At 37.4% G+C, this 20872-nt stretch overlaps 1 protein-coding gene across 3 annotated transcripts; it reads right to left on the bottom strand.

The window, feature by feature from the left end:
* Positions 1-5936: 5936 nt before the first annotated feature.
* Positions 5937-18887, bottom strand: LOC127502956 (gastrula zinc finger protein XlCGF57.1-like). Of its 3 annotated transcripts, XM_051876471.1 has the most exons (5): positions 18533-18887; positions 7932-13626; positions 6976-7196; positions 6534-6797; positions 5937-6416 (listed from the first exon to the last, which is right to left on the bottom strand). In XM_051876471.1, exons 1-2 carry the CDS (start codon positions 18615-18617, stop codon positions 12230-12232), a joined length of 1482 nt encoding a protein of 493 aa, XP_051732431.1. In that variant the 5' UTR covers positions 18618-18887; the 3' UTR covers positions 5937-6416; positions 6534-6797; positions 6976-7196; positions 7932-12229. The 3 variants fall into 3 exon arrangements, with proteins under 3 accessions (XP_051732431.1, XP_051732415.1, XP_051732425.1); XM_051876455.1 differs by having other exon boundaries at positions 5937-6797; XM_051876465.1 differs by having other exon boundaries at positions 5937-6794.
* Between the last annotated feature and the right edge of the window lie 1985 nt (positions 18888-20872).

Here is a 20872-nt window from a genome sequence, read left to right as displayed (position 1 = left end):
CATTTTCCTATAGCCATCTGCTTGTCCGCGTGATCTTTAGCAAAATGCAGACAGGCAGCAATGTTCTTTTTGGAAAGCAGTGGCTTTCTCCATGCAACTTTGCCATGCACACCATGGTTGTTCAGCGTTCTCCTGATGGTGGACTCATGAACATTATCAGCCAACGTGAAAGAGACCTTTAGTTACTTAGACGTTACCCTGGGATCCTTTGTGACCTCACAGACTGTCTCATGTTTTGCTTTTGGAGTGATCTTTGTTGGTCGACAAATGAATTTCCTCCATTTGTACACAATCTGTCTGACTGTGGATTTGTGGATTCCAAACTCTAGAGATGGTTTATAACCTTTTCCAGTCTGATGAGCAACAACAACTCTGAAATCTCCTTTGTCTGTGCCATGACACTTCAGACTTTTCTAGATCCCTGTTCTTTAAATAAAACAGCACAAACTGACACCTGATTGTCAACCCATTGATTGAAAACATTTAAGAACATGTTCACCTTCAAATTAAGTGAGAAGCATTATGTTTGGAGAAAGAAAAACACTGCATTCCAGCATAAGAACCTTATCCCCTCTGTGAAACATGGTGGTGGTATGGTTTGGGCCTGTTTTGCTGCATCTGGGCCAGGATGAATTGCCATCATTGATGGAACAATGAATTCTGAATTATACCAGTGAATTCTAAAGAAAAATGTCAGGACATCTGTCCGTGAACTGAAGCTCAAGAGAAAGTGGTCACGCAGCAAGACAACAAGCCCAAGCACACAAGTCATTCTACCAAAGAATGGTTAAAGAGAACAAAGTTAATGTTTTGGAATGGCCAAGTCAAAGTCCAGACCTCAATCCAACTGAAATGTTGTGGAAGGACTTGAAGCAAGCAGTTCATGTAAGGAAACCCACCAACATCCCAGAGTTAAAGCTGTTCTGTACTGAGGAATGGACTAAAATTCCTAAAAGTCCTAGTCCAGGACAGATCAGCAGTTACCAGAAATGTACCAGATTCTGAAAGCAAGAGTTCACATACTTTTGCCGCTTACAGATTTGTAATACTGGATATTTTTTCTCAGTAAATAACAACAAAGTGTATATTTTTGTCTCATTTGTTTGATTGGGTTCTCGTTGTCTACTCTTAGGACTTTTGTGAACATCTGATGATGTTTTGGGTCAACTATCCTCCTTGCCTTGCATTAAGACAATATAGACACACGTCCTCTTCCAGGCAGATTCATAACATTTCCTGTTGACTGGAACTTCTTAATTATTGCCCTGATGGTGGAAATGGGAAATTTCAAAGCTTTAGCTATTTTCTTACAGCGACTTTCTATTTTGTCAAGCTCAACAATCTTTTGCTGCACATCAGAACTATATTCTGAGGTTTTACTTATTGTGATGGATGAATTAGGGAATTTGGCCTTTGTGTTTCCTCAAATTTATATTCCTGTGAAACAGGAAGTCATGGCTGGATAGTTTCATGTTCCTAGTTACCCTGGTGTGCTAAAAAAGTAAATATGAAGTGGAATATACCTTAGAGATATTTTATTCCTAAGAATTTGTAGGGGTGCCAATAATTGTGGCCAATGTGTATTAGAGAAAAACATTTATTTCATAATGTGATCACCCACCCCACCCCCACATTCAATTTTACTTCGATGAAAGGTTAGATTTTTGTGTGTTTTTTAATGAAATATCAGAAGGATAAACAATGCAGATTTATTTTCACAGCCTTCTTTGATCATATTTACCTAGGGTGCCAATAATTCTGACCACGATTGTACTGTATGTGAATATATGCTTTTACTAATCCATAATTGTAAATTTGAATTGATTTTACCATATGGAATGTTAATATGGAATTTGAATTGAAATCACAGGAAATTGAGTTCACAGTCACAACAGTGGAGTTTTACTAGTCCAAAACTAGTTTGGAACAAAACATTCAATTTTGCAAAACATTCAATTGGTTGCCATACTGAGGTTGGAAAATTGTTATGAACCAAAAAACATCAGAAAACATCAAAAAACTGTATTGTTCCAATCTTATATTTAAAAAAACTAAAGGCCATTGAAGGAAATGATATCACTTCAGCCTAAATTACAAAGTAATAATTCAATATTATACTGTTTCCATTCAAAGTGATTAAATCTCCGTCTATATAAAGAAATAAATAACTTGTGGCTCTTACACTAATTATTAAATAAAAATAAATACATATCAATAAATATAAATAAATTATAATTTAAATTTAAAATGCCTGTTGAGGCAGTGCATGTTCCAGAATGAGAATGTGATGAGAAAGTCATCACCTGTCTCTACACTGCCCACCAGTGGACAAATCTGGAACTACCTGGACAGTTCATGAACTGGCTGGTGCTGGTGAACATGAAGTATAAAGCTGAGTGACTCTAAGCACTCCAGTCAAACCTAAAAGCCTTACAACAACACCACCAGATAGATTATTTAAGAAGAAATACAAAACCCACTGAAAATGTTGAGCCTGCATGGATTCCAGCCTTCTCTCAGCGGGACATCACACCTTTTTACAGACACACAGATGTACTGCAGGAGGTGAGGAGCAGTCTGGAGCAGCTGAAGATACTCCAGCATGAGATCTTTGAGGAGATCCAGCAGAAGGAGTTCTGCCCAAGTCACCTGCACAAAGGAGAAAGAGGGAAGCAGCTTTGCGTTGACACTGGACACTCAAGATTTTTCCCCGGAAGAACTGTCAGTCAGGCACAAAGGCTTTTTTGTGTGTGTATTTGTGTGTGTGTGTGTGTGTGTGTGTGTGTGTGTGTGTGTGTGTGTGTGTGTGTGTGTGTGTGTGTGTGTGTGTGTGTGTGTGTGTGTGTGTGTGTGTGTGTGTGTGTAAAACTGGTCTCCCACCAAATGCTGGCGTGTTGGAATGATTTCAATTACATCTATAAAGCAGCTTTGCAGAAAAGATGACGTCGTCCAGCTCAGTTCATTTCTCATCGAATAGTGTCAGTGCAGTCAGAACAATAAAATTGTTGAAAATTAAGTGTCCCCAACTAAGCAGAGGTGACAGTGGCAAAAAACCCAAACTCTATCAGGTGACAAATGGATATAAAAACCTTGGGAGAAACCAGGCTCAGTCGGGGGACCCGGGACCTATACCATCAAGGTTTTGTTCTGGTTAAGAGATCTCAAACCGAAACTGGACCAATCAGCTGTGAGCAAAGTTACACATCTCTGACACAATAAAGTCACTCCATGAAAGCGTATGTGTAAGTTCTACTAGAAAGACTCTAATGCCGCGTCGTTAATTCATAATCTTGTGTAGCCAATCACAGCTCAACATCGAATATAAAAAGACTGAATTTACCATCCTATTTTGCTGCCATAGGTGTCGTAGCGAAGTTCCCCTGCATCCTATCTACCACCACCAGGTTGGTTCCTGTCCACTTGTCCAGGGTAGGCTCCGCCCCTGCCTTCATCATCAGGCAGGACCTACCAGTTAACTTCAAGACCTGGACGAAGGACGGGGCCTACGCCAAAGAATTTTGAGACAGAGCTTGTCGAGGGTTTATTTATTTATTTATTTTGTCTGCAATTTTACAAAATAAAATTCATTCATACTTGAGTCTTTTTGGTAGAACCCAGTTTCTCTTGCTCCAAGTTAAAGGTCACTACATAGTAAAAGATTTTTAAATACAAAATGGTCTGGCTTTCAGCAATGATTATTTATTATACTTATGTTATATTATTTATATATTATTTATGTAATTATTATACCCTTAAAGGGTTAGTTCACCCAAAAATGAAAATTCTGTTATTAATTACTTACCCTCATGTCGTTCCACACCAGTAAGACCTTCATTCATCTTCGAAACACAAATTAAGATATTTTTCATAAAATCCAATGGCTCAGTGAGGCCTGAATTGCCAGCAAGATAATTAACATTTTCAATGCCCAGAAAGCTACTAAAGACGTATTTAAAACAGTTCATGTGACTACAGTGGGTCAACCTTAATGTTATGAAGCGACGAGAATACTTTATAACGACTTTATTCAACAATATCTAGTGATGGGCGATTTCAAAACACTGCTTCATAAAGCTTTACGAATTTTTTGTTTTGAATCAGTGGTTTGGAGTGTGTATCAAAGTCACGTGATTTCAGTAAACAAGGCTTTGTTACATCATAAGTGTTTCGAAATTTCAATGGTTCACCACTGGGGGGCGTGATTTTGGCACATGAACGGTTTTAAATACATCTTTAGTAGCTTTCTGGGCATTGAAAGTTTTAATTGTCTTCCTGGCAATGCAGGCCTCACTGAGCCATCGGATTTTATGAAAAATATTTTAATTTGTGTTCCGAAGATGAACGAAGGTCTTATGGGTGTGAAACGACATGAGGGTAAGTAATTAATGACAGTTTTATTATGCATTTAGTTTAAATGTATATAAATATATAAAGATAATATGTAATATAAATGTTTTAGAATCAATATATAAAGCTATAAAATGACTACATGTGAGTTTACATGTTCAAATCTCTGCTCTCTGGCTCAGCGGCAGCACCCACGTAGATATGAATGTTCTGGTATGATTTTGGTCAAAGGTTTAATAGACAGGCGAATTGTTATAATTTAGGAAAGAGATTGTGTGGGTGTTTGAATCAAGATAGCCATCTTTTATGATTAATTGTGCAGCTCTACACATAACTAGTAATTACGCAGGGTAACAAAAAAAAAAAAAAACTATAAAAGTTACAAGATATTAACTTATTTAACTCCATTTAATCATCTTCTTCCATTTTGCCATCAACTTATCATCAGTGTTTTTTAAAAAAATGCTGGGAAATCATTAGGCTTGTTCGACTTGAAGCAGCGCTGCAATGACGGTGTATGACGTCAAAGTATCGCGAGAGTGATTTTAAAGGCATACAGAGCAGTCTGCTCTCTGATCACTCTTGCGGTACTTTGATATCATACACCGATTGAACTGTGCAGCGCTGCTTCAAGTCAAACAAGCCTATTGAACTTCACAACATGTGACCCTACAAGAATGATTATTTATAGGCTGTCACATTTTAAAGAAAAAAGATTATCCACTGATTCTCAAAGCTACAAACGACATTCGACTCGAGGATCTTGATAGAAATGTAGTGGAGTGAAAAGTACAATATTTGTCTTTCAAATGTAGTTAAGATAAAGTCACAAGTTTCCAGAAAAAATAAAACTCAAGTAAAGTACAGATACTCAAAAAGTGTACTTGAGTACAGTACTCAAGTAAATGCACCTCTGCTTGCGTCTCAGAGTGCACAGATGAAAAGCTATAAACACTTTCATGTTATCTTGCTCTGGACGCTGGTGTTTGTGAACGCAATCATGTGAGACACTTCTGGGAAGTCATTATACCAAATGATTCTGATGACAGACTTTGGCTCAGGCATTTCAGAATTTAACATTTGAGATGCTGTGCAATGATCCACTGGTTAGTCCAGTTTTCCAATCACATCCTCTGTTGAGGCAAAATCAAGTGAGATTTTTGTTGCGCATCGAGAGATTTATTCAGTAAATTCCATCGTAGTTTATTCATATCGATAAAAAAAAAATCATCCTCAATTGAGCGCATACGTTTCTTATGCACATTTGTAAAATTTATGCGTATCCAGTTTTTTTTCTGTGATATGCGCATAAAAATAGGTGGATGGAAACATAACTATTGAATCATTATTTTCTTGTTTATCACTGCCTCTCAGCCTCTTTGAAACAATACGTATTGTATAAAGCACTATACATTAAGGTGACTTGACTGTCCTGTGGTGTGACATGCTGTTGTAAATGATTAAAAAAAATGTGTTTTATGTTATGCTAGTAAAAGTGTCATTGATCATGCAGAGACCCATCGATGTTTCTGTTGACTATCAATAACATCTATCAAAATTTTAGGTTTAATTAATCAGGCATACTCATATTAATTCCTTCACGAGTTTAATCAGAAATAATCAAGAACATGTAATCAGAAATATAAAAACAATGTGACCACATTGGCTACTGTAGGTTCATTCTCGATGTCTAATGGCATATCTGGAGTTTTTCTGTCTGTGATTCTTGTATTTCTTTCTGAATTTCACTCTATTTACAGTTCGTCCTCATTTGCACCTTGATCACCGTGACTTTGGACAATGCCTTTTCACGTGAGTCAGCAGATTGCTGGATTGGGTGAATTTCCTCCCACAGAGAGGGCAGTGATACGGCCTCTCTCCAGTGTGTACTCGCTCATGTCTCTTCAGGGCTCCCGAATGACTGAAACTCCTTCCGCAATGTGAACATTTGTATGGTTTTTCTCCGGTATGAACTCGCTGGTGCATTTTCAAGGCATTGGCTGTAATGAAGGCGCTGCCGCACTCAGAGCACACGTGATCTCTCACACCGGTGTGTATATTCTCATGATCTTTGAAAGTGCAGAGGCGCGAAAAACTCTTACCACAGATAGAACACAAGAAAGGCTTCTCGTTTGAATGAATTGACAGGTGCGTTTTTAAGTGTGACGCCAAAATAAATTTCTTACCGCACTGATCACATGTAAATGGCCTTTCGCCAGAGTGATACCGCAGGTGACCTTTGACATCCGTGGCCCGTTTAAAAGTCTTCCCGCACTGAAGGCATGTGAATGGCCTGGCTTCTGTTCTCTTAGTTCTTTCTTTGTCAATGTTCTGTGATGAACTGAATGATTTTTCTCCAGCTGTGAAATGCTGAGATTTCTGATACTGATGGTCCGATTCACGGTTACACGCCACTTCATTCAGTTCTTGACTTTGCTCTGTTTCTTCTGCTAAAATGAATAAATTATATTGTCAAAACGCAATTCGATCAACTCGCTTATGATAACGTTTATCAGTTTTAATGCAATTTTCATTTTACGTGCATGATTTTCTTTCGTGTCACTACATAATTTATCTGGTGACTGCATTCTTCAGCAGCCAACAAATGAATCAAGATTGGACACAAACCTTTTTCTTCCTCATTGTTATCTTCATTTTTTATTTGCGATGGTTCTGGGTCGCTCATGTCTTCAGTCTCCTCTTTAATAAACAGCAACTTAACAGTCTTATGCTATGAAGATCTCAGTTGTTACACCTAGTTTTTCCTGGTTGATTGGACACACTTCTTCACTTGTAGGATGATAAATCTACTCAGAATTTACCGGTGAATTGCACTAAAGGTGCCAGGCCTAAGGAAAACACAAAAAAGTAAATGAATTTACACAAGGCAAGCATACCGTTATTCACATAACCTGTTTTTATTTCGATAGAGACTATCAGTCTTTATGCATTTACATTTATATTTTCCACATTTTTTTTTTTTTTCCCTCACAGTTAATAGCATACTTCACAAAATGAAATGACAAAATATTTACACAAAACAAAAACATTAAGTATAATGTTGGTAATAAAACAAAATCGGTATATTAAGACATTTTCTCAAGCAACATTTCTTAAATCAAGTTTCATATTTAAAATTCTACGTTCAAACATCTCATCTGAAATCATCACAATGTCATTTTGACATTTTGTGTGAGCCGAGTCTTATTTTATATTGTTAACAACTTACTGGTTTAACTCGTACGTGTATCTTCTTCAGTGACTTGCTCTTTTTATACAATTTAAGTTATTGGTTTGTTTGAGAGTTACTGTGCACTTGGTCAGTTTGTGAACACTGTATATTGAATATTGTGAGTTTATTGATATCAAAATTAAGTCTAGGACCCTTGGAGCTCGGCCGATACGGACATATTGTTACTGAATTACCCATTTACTTACTGCTGGCATTTCCAGCAGCGATATCATACGTTGATTTACTCAGAATAATGTCAGAGCTCTGCTGGTTATATGGAAAGTATTGTTTCAATAGTGTCAGTAGCAGTAACATCAGCTGTAACATCAGCGCAGGTCCGTAAGCTACTTACGATAGTTGTTACTGGGCCATCAGTTTTTACGTGATAATTTATTCCAATGCCATTGAAAACAATGTTCATTGCATAAAAAAAAACAAACTAAGGATCCACAAAGAAAACCTCGTAAAATAAAACTCTTTTATGGCCTTTCGTTAGATTAATGTGATTTTGGCGTAAACTCCTCCCAGTGTGCGCGTTTGTTGTCACTGGATCATGTGATCAATCGTCCAACTCACGTGATTCAAATCATCTCTCGCGTTATTTTGGGTTTCACACATGCTAGAACAGCTTGGTGATTTCTTCTTCATTATTACCAAATTTCATTCATTCAGCATTTATTAATCTTGGTTAATGATGCTTTATATAGTACGTGTTTCGTCATAGTCATGACAACTTGCTTGAAAGTCATGCAATAATGATTTTACTCTTTAAGGTGCACACAATCATTTACTGTAAAAATATAAAACATTCTGAAAATACAAACATATATTGCTCCGATATAGATTAAATATTACTTTATTGTAAGTCGTTTATCTTATAAACCTATCAGTTTATTGCATGTTTCATAATCCATGCTTTTAACTCTCTTATTGTCGTTCACACTGTTTTCCAAATAGCCTACAGCAGTGGTTTTAAACCTGTGGGCCGCGGCCCACTAGGGGTCCTCAGTGATCCTCCAGGGAGGCCGCGAGATAACTTAAAATTAATTTAAATATATTAATATAATTCATTAATTTAATTATTAATGCGATACATTAAAAAAAGATAAATTCAATGGATTAAAAATACATTTAAAATAAGGCGTACGTATTCTGCGATTGTTTCGAATCAGCCCAGGCCGTTTCTCATCGGCTGCTGTGAAATACAGACTGAACGGTGGCTCAAAACGCAAACTAACTCTCTCAGTTGGAAAAAGAAAACCAGTGTCGCTAAAAAGGTTCTGATGGATGACGACTGTAATTAAGGTAAAGACGATTACAGTGACATACATAAGGCATGCGCGAGCCCGTTATTATGCGCAAACAAACCGCACATGTGCGCTCTCCACTCACTGATCGCTATAACGTCGTAATTCTGCATGAACACAGTTCAATATATTCGCAGGTGAGCAGGTGGGCCTTGCAGTATTGATTCGGAGAGGAGGGGGGCCTTGGCGTAAAAAAGATTGGGAAAACTGGCCTACAGGTAATATTTGCACAAAAAGGTCTGCGTGACTTTTATTAGAGAGGAAAATACAGAAAGAGATTATTATTATTTTTGCCTGTAGCCTACACTTCATTTATCGCATTTATCACAGTTCATGAAAATAAACGTAGGCCTAATTTGTTTATATTATAGGCTACTAGCTATGTATTTAAACCAAATTACGCTTATTTTCATATTAAACATCGCAACAGACATTTATCACTACGTTTAGCTAGCTACTTTTAAATGACATTTTTATTTATTAAATTAGGTTATAAATGCACTTGGACGCGTTAGACTACACTGTAATAGGCTATAGGCTACATATATATTTTTTACATCGAATCTCCGAAAGTAGCCTATATATAAAGTGTGTGTATACATATATATATATATATACAAAAATTATATTAGGTCTGCTTAGGCCTAATGGAAGGCAATTTTCTTTAAATTTAGTTGAAATATATATATATTTTTTAATTTTCTGTTGCTTGAGATGTTTAATATGTCTGTAAAATATTTAATGAAAGAATTTTGAAATTGTGAGAAGTGGAACAAGCAATGGCTTATTACACCTGCTCCTTTTTGTAGTGAGCTTTTTGAGAGTGATTAGAGAGCAGACGGCCCATATGCTTTCAAATTGCTCTCTTAGTACTTTGATTTATTTTGATCTCAAAAAGGTAAATTTTCACTGAAAGGTGAGGAGTTTGCATCTATGTGCATTGTGAAGAGCCAAGGTCCAGCACACTTCTGAATGGTTGGTGACAGTCACTTTATAATGGTTTGTGTCATTTTCTCTCGTGCTAGTTTACAATTATATGAAATATCTGATATGTGTCAATTTGAGATGGCACATGCTGGTTATCAAACAACTATATTATAATAAGTATTTAAATACATTGTAAAAATTATATATATAATTTATACATATATATATATATATATATATATAAATTTATACAATGTATATAAACAACTCTGGGATGTAATAAAACCTATTTAAGCCATCCTATGTGAAAATGTAAAAAACCCTCAAGCCATCCTAGGTGTGTATATGATTTTCTTCTTTCTGATGAACACAATCGGAGTTATACTAATAAATACCCTTACACATCCAAGCTTTACAACGAGTATGAAGCTGAAGTGGCACATGCCAATAAAAACCTGATGTGCCACTAAGCACAGCAGCACGTGCCAATGGCTTCTGTGTATAAGATGCCATACCACTTAATGTTATTAGTCCCTTTTGCTCAGTCAGTTGTCTTGGAAATTAATTAGTTGATAATATATTGTAGGGATTAGTACAGTTAAGACCCGCAGACCAGTAGATAAATGAAGACCACAAATCGAGGTTTCCATCAATCAAATAATGTTTTACTTAAAAGAAAGTTGTTTGCTATTTCAAGAGCAGGAGTCAGTTTTCGCATTCATCAAGGAGTTTGTAGGCCACTTCTGCTTTACAATTGAATACAGCAATAGAGGGTATGCATTGACTTCACTTTCTCGCCAGAACAAGCCCCCTCAGTTGGACTGAGTGGCTAAAGAGCCTGCCGCATGACAGGATTTAATAGGGGAAACTGCGAAAACCTGAGTAAAACATGAGTAAAACAAACGATTAAAATTAAGGTTGGACTTGATAGTGTTCTTGTTACAACTTACAAAAGATCCATGGATATTGACATGCAGCCAGGAATCGTGTTTCCAGACATTTATGTGCCTGATTTTGATGCCGGGGAAATACATAAAAGCAAATTTGCCTGTGAACACTTTCTAAAAAATACAATATGGGTAGGTCTAAATCTGGGTGATCACTTATATCATCTTTATATGTCATCCAGTCCTAGTTTTTTTCAGTGTTTATTTAAAAACACCCAATTGTGCAGAACATGGTAAATATTTAATTGATGAGTTGTCACTACAATATATAACAATACCATATATAGGGTATGATTTTACCCCAAAATTCAACATATTAACAAACTGATAACTACAAATCAATGTTTTGCTGCCTAGAGTCCAGTTGTTTCTGTGAATTGCAGAGATCAATTTACTTTTCTTTTCTTTTCTTTAGTTTTTGGCAGTCTGTAAAAATATACCTCTGATTTCTTGTCAAATCTATTTGTACAGTCTAACGCAAAGCTCTTTCCCTTTTTGAATGTGTTTAGTTTGTTTTTCGCCGGCATTCACGCTGAAAACCAACGCTGCCACTCAATGGGCAAAACCAACGGTGATGTTACGTGCATACCCATACCAGAGGTGCCCAACCCTGTTCCTGGAGATCTATCTACCTGCATAGTTTAGCTCCAACCCTGATAAAACACACATGAATCAGCTAATTAAGATCTTCAGGAGCACTTGATAATTACAGACAGGTGTGTTTAGCTGAACTCTGCAGGAAGGTAGATCTCCAGGAACAGGGTTGGGCACCCCTGCTCTATACTTGTAGTAGCCAGGTATCAGTGATTTAGGAAAGTGCGCACAGGATTCTGATTGGTTAACACAAAGATAAACTTGGAAAATCTCCAACATGGCCTTCATGTCTGTACATCAATTGTCAATTTGTAAAAGAGTCTTTCAGTTCAGAATGTCACGCAATAGCATATTCATAGTTCTATCCTCTCATATGAGCTTTTCTACCCCTACACAGTTGTTTCGTCTCTCACCTTGCTGCCGCCAGTCCAAATCCTATAAAGAACAGAGAAAGAGACAGAACACACACACACACACACACACAACTCTTCCTCAAGTAAAAGCTAACGGTCTTTTTCCCAAAATAGTAGAAAAAAAATGAAAGATTTTTGCACAATTAGAAGTTTGAACAATATTCTTCTTATTATTCTTAGTAAAATATGAATCAAAGAGACTACTATTAGAGACTACAGACAGGTCTCCCTGACCTATGTGAGCTTTAAAATTCCTCAAGTCAATTAGATCAAAATCCCCCATCAAATTGGCTGGAAATCCTATATGCAATTCAAATACATAAATCTTAAAATTGTGCCTAAATATTTGAGTGTAGAAAACAGTAGCATTTTGCAATATCATACCTAGGTTTATGAACCAATAATCTACATACTGCCCCTCATTTTTGAGTGTTTGGGGGGTTATTTCAAATGTCATACCATTTACCCAGTTTCCACTTCTTTGCCTAGTGAGCAGAGTATTTTTCTATGAGTCTGTAGATTTCTGGATGAGCTGAACCTCTTCCCACATGAAAGGCAGTGGTACGGCTTCTCTGCAGTGTGCACTCGCTCATTTGTTTTCAGGGATTCTGAGCACTTGTAGGGTTGTTCTTTGTGATTTCTTTGGTGCATTCTCAATTCACGAGCTTTAGTGAAGGCTTCACCACACTCTGAGCACTCATGAGCGTTTACACTCTTATGCGTTTCCTGATGATTCTCATTCGCATTCACCTTCAGTTTTTTTTTCAGGGCTGATGGTGATTTAAAGCACAGATGAGTTTTGAGACTTACTACCTGTATGAAACTCTTTCCACACTGATCACACGCGTAAGGCCGCTCTCCAGTGTGAATCCGCATGTGCACGTTAAAACTTTCTTTACGTTTAAAACCTTTCCCGCACTGCTGGCACGTGAAAGGCTTCTCTCCAGTGTGAACTACCATGTGAATCTTCAGGTGCGATTTCTGCGAAAACCTTTTTCCACACTGAAGGCATGTGAAAGGTTTCTCCTGAGTGTGAATTCGCATGTGCAAATTAAAACTTGCTTTACATTTAAAGTTGTTTCCACATTGATGGCAGGTGAAAGGCTTCTCTCGAGTGTGAACTCTCATATGAATCCTCAGGTTACCTTTCTGCGTGCAAGCCTTTCCACACTGAAGGCACGTGAAGGGCTTCTCTCCAGTGTGAATTCTAATGTGATTCTTAAGGATTTTCTTCTCTGTAAAACTCACTCCACACTGCTGACATTTGAAAGGCTTCTCTCCGGTGTGAATTCGCACATGCATAGTAAGGTTTCCTTTGCAAGCGAAACTCTTTCCACAATGATGGCATGCAAACGGCTTCTCTCCAGTGTGAATTCTCATGTGAGTGTTCAGGTTTACTTTCTGTGTGAAGCTCTTTCCACACTGAAGACACGTGAACGGCTTTTCTCCAGTGTGAACTCTTATGTGATTCTTAAGGATCCTTTTCTCTCTAAAGCACTTTCCACACTGAGGACATGTGAACGGCTTCTCTCCATTGTGAATTCTCATATGCATATGAAGCCTTTCTTTGCGTGTGAAACTTTTCCTACACTGAACGCATGTGAAAGGCTTCTCTCCAGTGTGAACTCTTAAGTGCCTCGTCAGGAATCTTTTTTGAGTGAAAATCCTTCCACACTCCGAACAGGTGAATGACCTTTTGGCTTCTTTTCGTTCTGCCTTTTCTTGGTTCAAATGCCTGTCAGTCTGTAAGGAATTTAAATGTTTTTCTTCAGTATTGAAATGAGAAGTATTCTGATAGTAATGGTGCTTGTCATCAAGGTCACTCAGTTCTTCACTTTCTTCTTTCACTTTCATTAAGCCTAAAGTGAGAACAAACAAAAAGTCAAAATTCATTCCAAGATAGGGACAAGTTATCTTTTAAGGCCATGATATTCTCAAAACAAAGTTCTTTTCCATTTTTCACTAAGTTGGAAATACCTTGTAGCGATATAATGTTAGCGAACATCCTGCCGCCACCAATGCTGCTCAGAGTGGTGTTTAGATGAATATGTAAATGTAAATATGTGCCAGCTCTGCAATTCAGACCTCCAGTCAAGTCAGGTCATGTTTATGTAGCACTTTATACCAGAGGTCTTCAACCCCGCGTCTGGGGGCCCACTGCCCTATAGAGTTTAGCTCCTACCCTAATCAAACACACCTAAACTAGATAATGAACCTTGTTCAAACTGCTGATTCATTCAAGAATGATGCAGTTGTTTATGATGCAGGGTCACTGAATCTCTGACTATACAGATTCGTTTAAAACGCTGAATCATTCAGTAATCAGTGCTTCCCACACATAGACTTTACCTGGGCGAGGACTGCCGCCCAAGTATATTTGGTGACACATTTTTGCTTGTATTGTTTTATCCTCTTATACTTTTTTATTCGCCCAAGATAATGAAACCATCCATGTTCGGTTTAGAGGCCGTTCACGTCGCATCTAAAAAAAACGCGTGGAAAACGCCAGCCGCGCCACTTTCTCCTCTTTTCAAATAAGCTCATTGCTAAGCAATCATGAGCCGCGTTCTCCATGAAGATGAAGAAGGTTCAGCAAAGGATAAACGGATTTACAGACCTTGCATTAGCTCTACTACTAGATTATACTACTACTTATGGAGATGAGAAATAAAAAACCCGCACTGTACAGGTATGATCAGCTGTTCATCCTTCTTGGCAGAGCTTTCGATTTCTATTTGAGCGCATTCGTCCCGTGTCTACATTTAAAATAACGAACTTGAGCATGACATGTGAACGGCCCCTAACTATTGGAAAGTCTCCCCTTGCTCTACGCTTTTCGTACCTGCTTGTTCAGTGTGCGCGAGAACTGTTTACTCCCACTGACAATCCCACATGTGCTGCAAAGACCCTCAGAGATGCGGTGGATATTTCACAGACAAAGACCTGGTACGTGCGCGTGCGTGTGTGTGTTTGTGTGTGCGTGATCATGTTCATTTCACATTACATTAATAAGAGCAGTTGGCCACATCCAGAAAACTTAATGGATCTCTATGGGTCCTCTGCTGGATGTATATGGTAATTACACTAAAAATGTATTTCTTACAGATTTCTCTAACCAGCAGATGACAGAATTCTGCTTCTAAAACCTAGATCAATATCCAGAAACAACTCATATTTAATTTTGATTACCATTAAAGTGTTTTTTTTTTTTTTTTTTTAAAAAAATGTAATATTTCATATGCATGCAAATGGTGTAGTTGAGGAATTTTGCAGTAAATGGATAAAAAAAAAAAAAAAACAGCATATCCCCCAAAAAAACTGCATAATCTGTATCAAAATGAATTTCAATAAATAAAAATATTTTTAAAAGTCACACATTATTTGTTGTTTGTCACATGTAGTAGATCATTTTTGTGCCATGGGTAATAGGAGGATTTTCCACCCGGTTACCACCACAAGTATATTTCAAACCTGTGGGAAGCACTGGTAAGTGTTTCTGTGAGATGTGCTATGATTCTGCTGTGCTGAAATGTGCTGGTAGAATGGTATAACTACTGCATTAACAAGGCAATGACTGACACATCTGTACTAAATTCCGAAGAGCTCTGTTATCAGCCACATGGAAAATGAAACCATATCTGTATCGGCTGGGCCAGATCAGCACTTAATGGAACAGTTAAGCAATGAGAACAGTTTGGCCCGACGGTGAAAAAGTGGGTAAAGTTACCACCGACCTCAACATGTGCAAACAAAATAACTCAATCAATACTAAAAGGATTAGTTCACCCAAAAATTAAAATTCTGTCATTTATTACACTCCCTCATGTCGTTCCACACCCGTAAGACCTTTGTTCATCTTCGGAACACAAATTAAGATATTTTTGATAAAATCCAATGGCTCAGTGAGGCCTGCATTGCCAGCAAGATAATTAACACTTTCAATGCCCAGAAAGCTACTAAAGACGTATTTAAAACAGTTCAACCTTAATTGAACTACAGTCTTATGCCATATGTCTTCAGGAGAAATACTAGACAGATTTGCAAGATGACTTCCCTGATGAAATCCAATTCAAGGATTTTACAAACAAAAAAAAAAGCTCCTGCTTCAAGAGAAAAAAACTGCACTTTGCCCGTGACGAATGCCTAGAACATCCTTCTTCAAAACTGTCTTTCGTAAAAAACAGTCTTTGAACAGTTCATTCAACCATGTTGCATGAGAGACAAAATCATCTTACTTATTTTACTATAGTACCTGGAAAGTGACATTCTCCAATCCCTGGTTTTCAGTGACATTATCAAAAACTTCTCTTTCCACAAAAGCAGATAAAAATGTTTTAAAAGTAAGCAATTTTCTGAACTGTATATTATAACTGAATTGGCAACCATTATTCTGAATGCTTGAATAAGGTTTTGTGTCATGTTGATTCTATGTGTGTAAAGCAACTCCAGCAGTGTTAGAAAGATTGTTGTAGTTAGTGACCTAAAGGGGTGAGTGTGTGTGTTAGGGGTCTGTTTGTAATTCACATGGTGTATGAATAAATACGAACTGGTGGCAGTGATGCTTAGGCTTATGATGCTTTTGGGAAACGCAGCCCAGGACGACTTATGCTGCCTTCACATGCTATCAGTATTATCTAAATACGAGTTTCCTAGTTACGTAAACACTGGACATGAATGCCCTATCAAGTCGTATTTACTATTGGGAAACTCAGGAATAATTTTGATACAGTTTTTGAGTTGGCCATGCCATAAATTTTAAACATGGTGGAGGGGAGAATGATTGCTGCTGTGACTGGAAATCTGGGGCAGTCATGGCCTAATGGTTAGAAAGTCAGGCTTGTAACCTAAATGTCGCCGGTTCGATTCTCGAGGGGAGAGTAAATGAACAGCACTCTCATCCACCTTCAATTCCACAACTGAGGTGCTCGAGCAAGGCACCAAACCCCCAATTGCTCCCCGGGCGCTGAAGCAAAATGGCTTCCCACTGCTCTGGGTGTGTTCACGGCGTGTGTGTGTTCACTACCCACTGCTGTGTGTGTGCACTTGGATGGGTTAAATGCAGAGCACAAATTCCGAGTATGGCTTACTATACTTGGCAACTTGTCATGACGACTTTATTAGTTTTTTCCACAAGAGCTACATCGCACTGTCTTGTCGTTAGAGTAGTGCATATTTACATAAATAATCATTTGAAGCGTATTGTATGATTTATACACAGCAAAAATATCCCTGTATATTTGACATAAATTCCAGAATTGTCAGCAAGCTGACTACCTTGATAGCGCTGTGTGTGAATGTTTATGGTTGTCAATGAATGTGCGCTTAACATTATGGTTTTAAAAAGATTTTCCCAATAATGTTAAATAGGCAAGAATATACCTGGGGCCTGTACCATGATGGTAGTTGAACAAACTCAGGGTTATAGGATTAGTTTCAAGTTGACAAAACCAAACCACTCCAATCCGGCTTTGTTGGTACCATGATGCTGATCATCAACTTTCTCTGTCAGCTCAGGCTTTGATCCTGAGTTTGTGGAGCGTGCGCACATGAATGCGTGACATCAGTGGCAAACAGCCAATCACATGCCTTGCAACAGAAAGCAACTGTGATTTACTTCTCGCGAGAGAGTCAACGCGATTCAAAACTCTTTTGCTTAAGACAATGAAGAATTTAAACGCATTTACACTAAAGGAGAAACTTGTCCATGAAAAAGGACAAATAAAAGAAATTATCTTGCTCTATCAAAGCAAGTGAAAATTGTCAAGTGTTTATATAGTTGATTATACATAGCAATAGAGACTCAAACAGGTTATGTAGTCATTTTTAAAGAGTTATCTGTTGATTCTACAGCTTACATATGATCTGTATATATTAATATTTATTTAAAATAAATGCTTAATAATAACTTAAACTAAAATTGCTTGTGTGAAATGGATTAATAATAATATAGATCATATAATAATTATATAAATCATATATAAATCATAAAATAATTATATAAATCATTAAAGCAAGACAATTTCATCGTTAAATATTTGTTTTTACTATATAGTGACCTTTAATTTGGAGGAAGAGAAACTGGGGGAGGGACTTTATTGCGTTGGATGTGTCAGTGTCACTTTGCTCACATCTGATTGGTGCAATTTCAGTTTGAGATCTCTTACCCAGAACATAACATAACATAACCTGCCCTAGAGCAGGTTAGCTGTGGAGCGTAAGTTACTATGGTGATGAACACCACTAAAAGCCAAGTCACTTTCATGGTACCTAAAACCCAGGATTGGCACAAACTAATCTGAATCTTAACTGGCTAGCCTGCTAATCCGGCTTCATGGTACAGGCCCCTTGTGTCCTCCATGATTCCCGTTCTTTCCGACAACAAAGCACTTGAATGCTTTGTTGTCGTAATCACGAATTAAGAAGTGGGAAGTAGGAAACTTCAGCTAGCACGTGAAGACAGCATTAAGTAAGGGAAGAGTCAACAGTGTAATTATAGATTTAATTACAGAAATTAATCACAGCTGTAAATACATGCAGGTATTTTTTAAATGAACATGTGTACAGAATAAGTGCACTGTATCAAATTATCAATTTAAATGTTAGAACATAGTAGTTACAGACAAGTAGTATAAAGTGGGACCGGATACCATATGATAACTTAAATGTGTACTATCGTATGTATAACTACAGCCAACTTTGTTACCTTATTGTTCCTCAGCAGTTATTAATGAATGAATCAATCAATCAATCAAGAATGACACCAACCTCTTTGTTCCTCAGTATCTTCATCTTTCACTCTGCATGGCTCAGAATAACTCATGTCTTCACTTTCCTCTTTAATAAACTCCATCGTTATAACAGTATGTCTGAATTGCAAACGTATGTACTACATAGATCTCCGTTGTTTAATGGAGTTACTCCTGCTTGTTTTCAAACGCATCTTCGCCACATTAGGATGAGGAGATTCTACGCAATGAAACTCGCACACTAATTCAAGTGCCTATACTGAGCTAGCTAAACTTTAAAATACGTTCGTCATCTTTGGTGGATGTACAAACAACTTTGAAGCGCGTGCTGTTGTTGCTCTTCTTCTTCTTCTTCTTCTTCTTCTTCGTCGGTTTATTGGCGGTTCGTATTACCGAGTGCATGCCGCCGCCTTCTGGGCTGTTGTAGAGGGGGAATCAATAATTATCTTGTTTTTGAGGGGGAAAAATTGCTTTCTGAAATAAGCCTCTGGTCCATAGTTAAATTGTAAAAATGTTTATTGCATTAAATCTTTGTTGCATTATATGGCAGTGGTGGAAAAAGCACGTTTTAGTGTTCACTTAGAGTTGGAATACTAGAGTTGGAATACTTGGAATACTGAAAAAATACTATAATTTATAGTAAATACTATAGTGTTTTTGAACCATACTATAGTAAAATACTTTAATTAATTTGTTGTGGTAATTCTATAGTTGCTGTGGTAATATAACAACTATAGTAGGCTAATAACAAATTACTTACCCAATACTGTACTAAGTTTTTTACAACTATAGGGTAGGCTATATTATAAATACACTACAGACTAAAACTAAAGTAGCCTATACTACAGTATTTATTACAGTTTATCAGTTCACTATAGTTAATACTACAGTATGCTGTAGCATTCATTAACAAAGTGTTGTAAATGCTATAATATACAGTATACTACAATTTACTATAGTATGGTTCAAAAACACTATAGTATGTACTATAAATTACTATAGTATTTTTTCATGCCGCCAAATGCAGGTGGATTTCAGAAGTGCCGTGTAATGCAGTCACTCCTACTAGCCATTTTAGCAGGGTTTAATTTTATACATAATATACATTTTCAATTGTAGTCTTTTAAAGGGGTCATGAATTGTGAAATTAAATTTTCTTTGAGCTTTTGACATATAAGAGGTCATCATACTATAAGAATATCCTGTAAGTTTCAGAACTGAAAACTTCCTTGTTAGTCCAATAACAGCTTTTATTGAAACCAAGGTCAGTGAATGACTAATTGTGGAATGTGCTGATTTTTTATGCCATAGTGCAGCGAAAGACCGCCTCTGTGAGGAAAATCAGCACTTCTACATCGTTGCGTGTTTGGTGCCGCCCACTGTCACATTAGGGTGAGGTGAGGATACTGACTGGACTAAAATAACGTTACCTTCCACAGGATCCAAATGCTAAGAATTGGTTATTTTCAACTAAAGTCTCAGCAGAGCATTACTTGGATTTTTGGTAAATCAGTCACAATCAAGCATGGCTTTGCAAACAGTCTTTTAATGCAAGATATGTATCTGACAGCCACAACAATAACAGTGCTCATTCTAATACCTGATCTGTGATCAGTGATTTCTGATGTGTAATGATTCAAATTCAGTCAGATTTTCTTTGTCTCAAAATTGTTTAAAGCTGTTTATGCATCAGTAATTCAAGCCAGTGACTAAACAATCTTCTTTTTAGCATTGTTTCTTTTAGTAGCATAACAATAATCTGTTATTTTAATTGTGATGAAATTATACAAAAAGAACGCTCCCTTTACAATTGTTAAAGCTGTCAATCAAACAGCACGAGATCAGCAACTGTGTTCTGGACTCTCGCCAAAACTCCTGTTATGAATCTCTATCTGTATTACACCGTGTTTGCACTGTTAGTAATGATGGAAGCACTTGTGCAACAGAGCCTCTCAAATACAACTATATAAAAGGGTGTGACAGAGCCCCCCGCGACCCCCCCATGACAACTTGTGCCCGGCCCTGATGGCCGATGATTCCAGCGTGTGTGCAAAGTTTCAAGAGTTTTTGAGCATGTTAAGGGACCCAAAAGTGTCCGAAAGTTCAGAAAAAAAAATTACCTAAGGAAAACAATAGGGCCTTCGTCCTTTCAGGGCTTAGGCCCTATAATGACGTGATCACTGCCGTCACACGATCGACAGGCTGTCTGTCGTCGGCTACAATGCTCATCCATGAAAGCTTTCATGTGACGGGAGTAGACCGTGCTATAATCAACACTTTTCAAAATTAGTTAATCTTGACAGCTGTGGTAGTAAAAACACATCAATACATATCGATACTGAAATATCTGAAACGCTTC

The sequence above is a fragment of the Ctenopharyngodon idella genome, chromosome 2 (genome assembly GCF_019924925.1).
Source record: "Ctenopharyngodon idella isolate HZGC_01 chromosome 2, HZGC01, whole genome shotgun sequence".
Classification (NCBI taxonomy): domain Eukaryota; kingdom Metazoa; phylum Chordata; class Actinopteri; order Cypriniformes; family Xenocyprididae; genus Ctenopharyngodon; species Ctenopharyngodon idella.
Note: the sequence above shows the minus strand (reverse complement) of the source record. Positions and strands in the feature narration are given on the sequence as shown.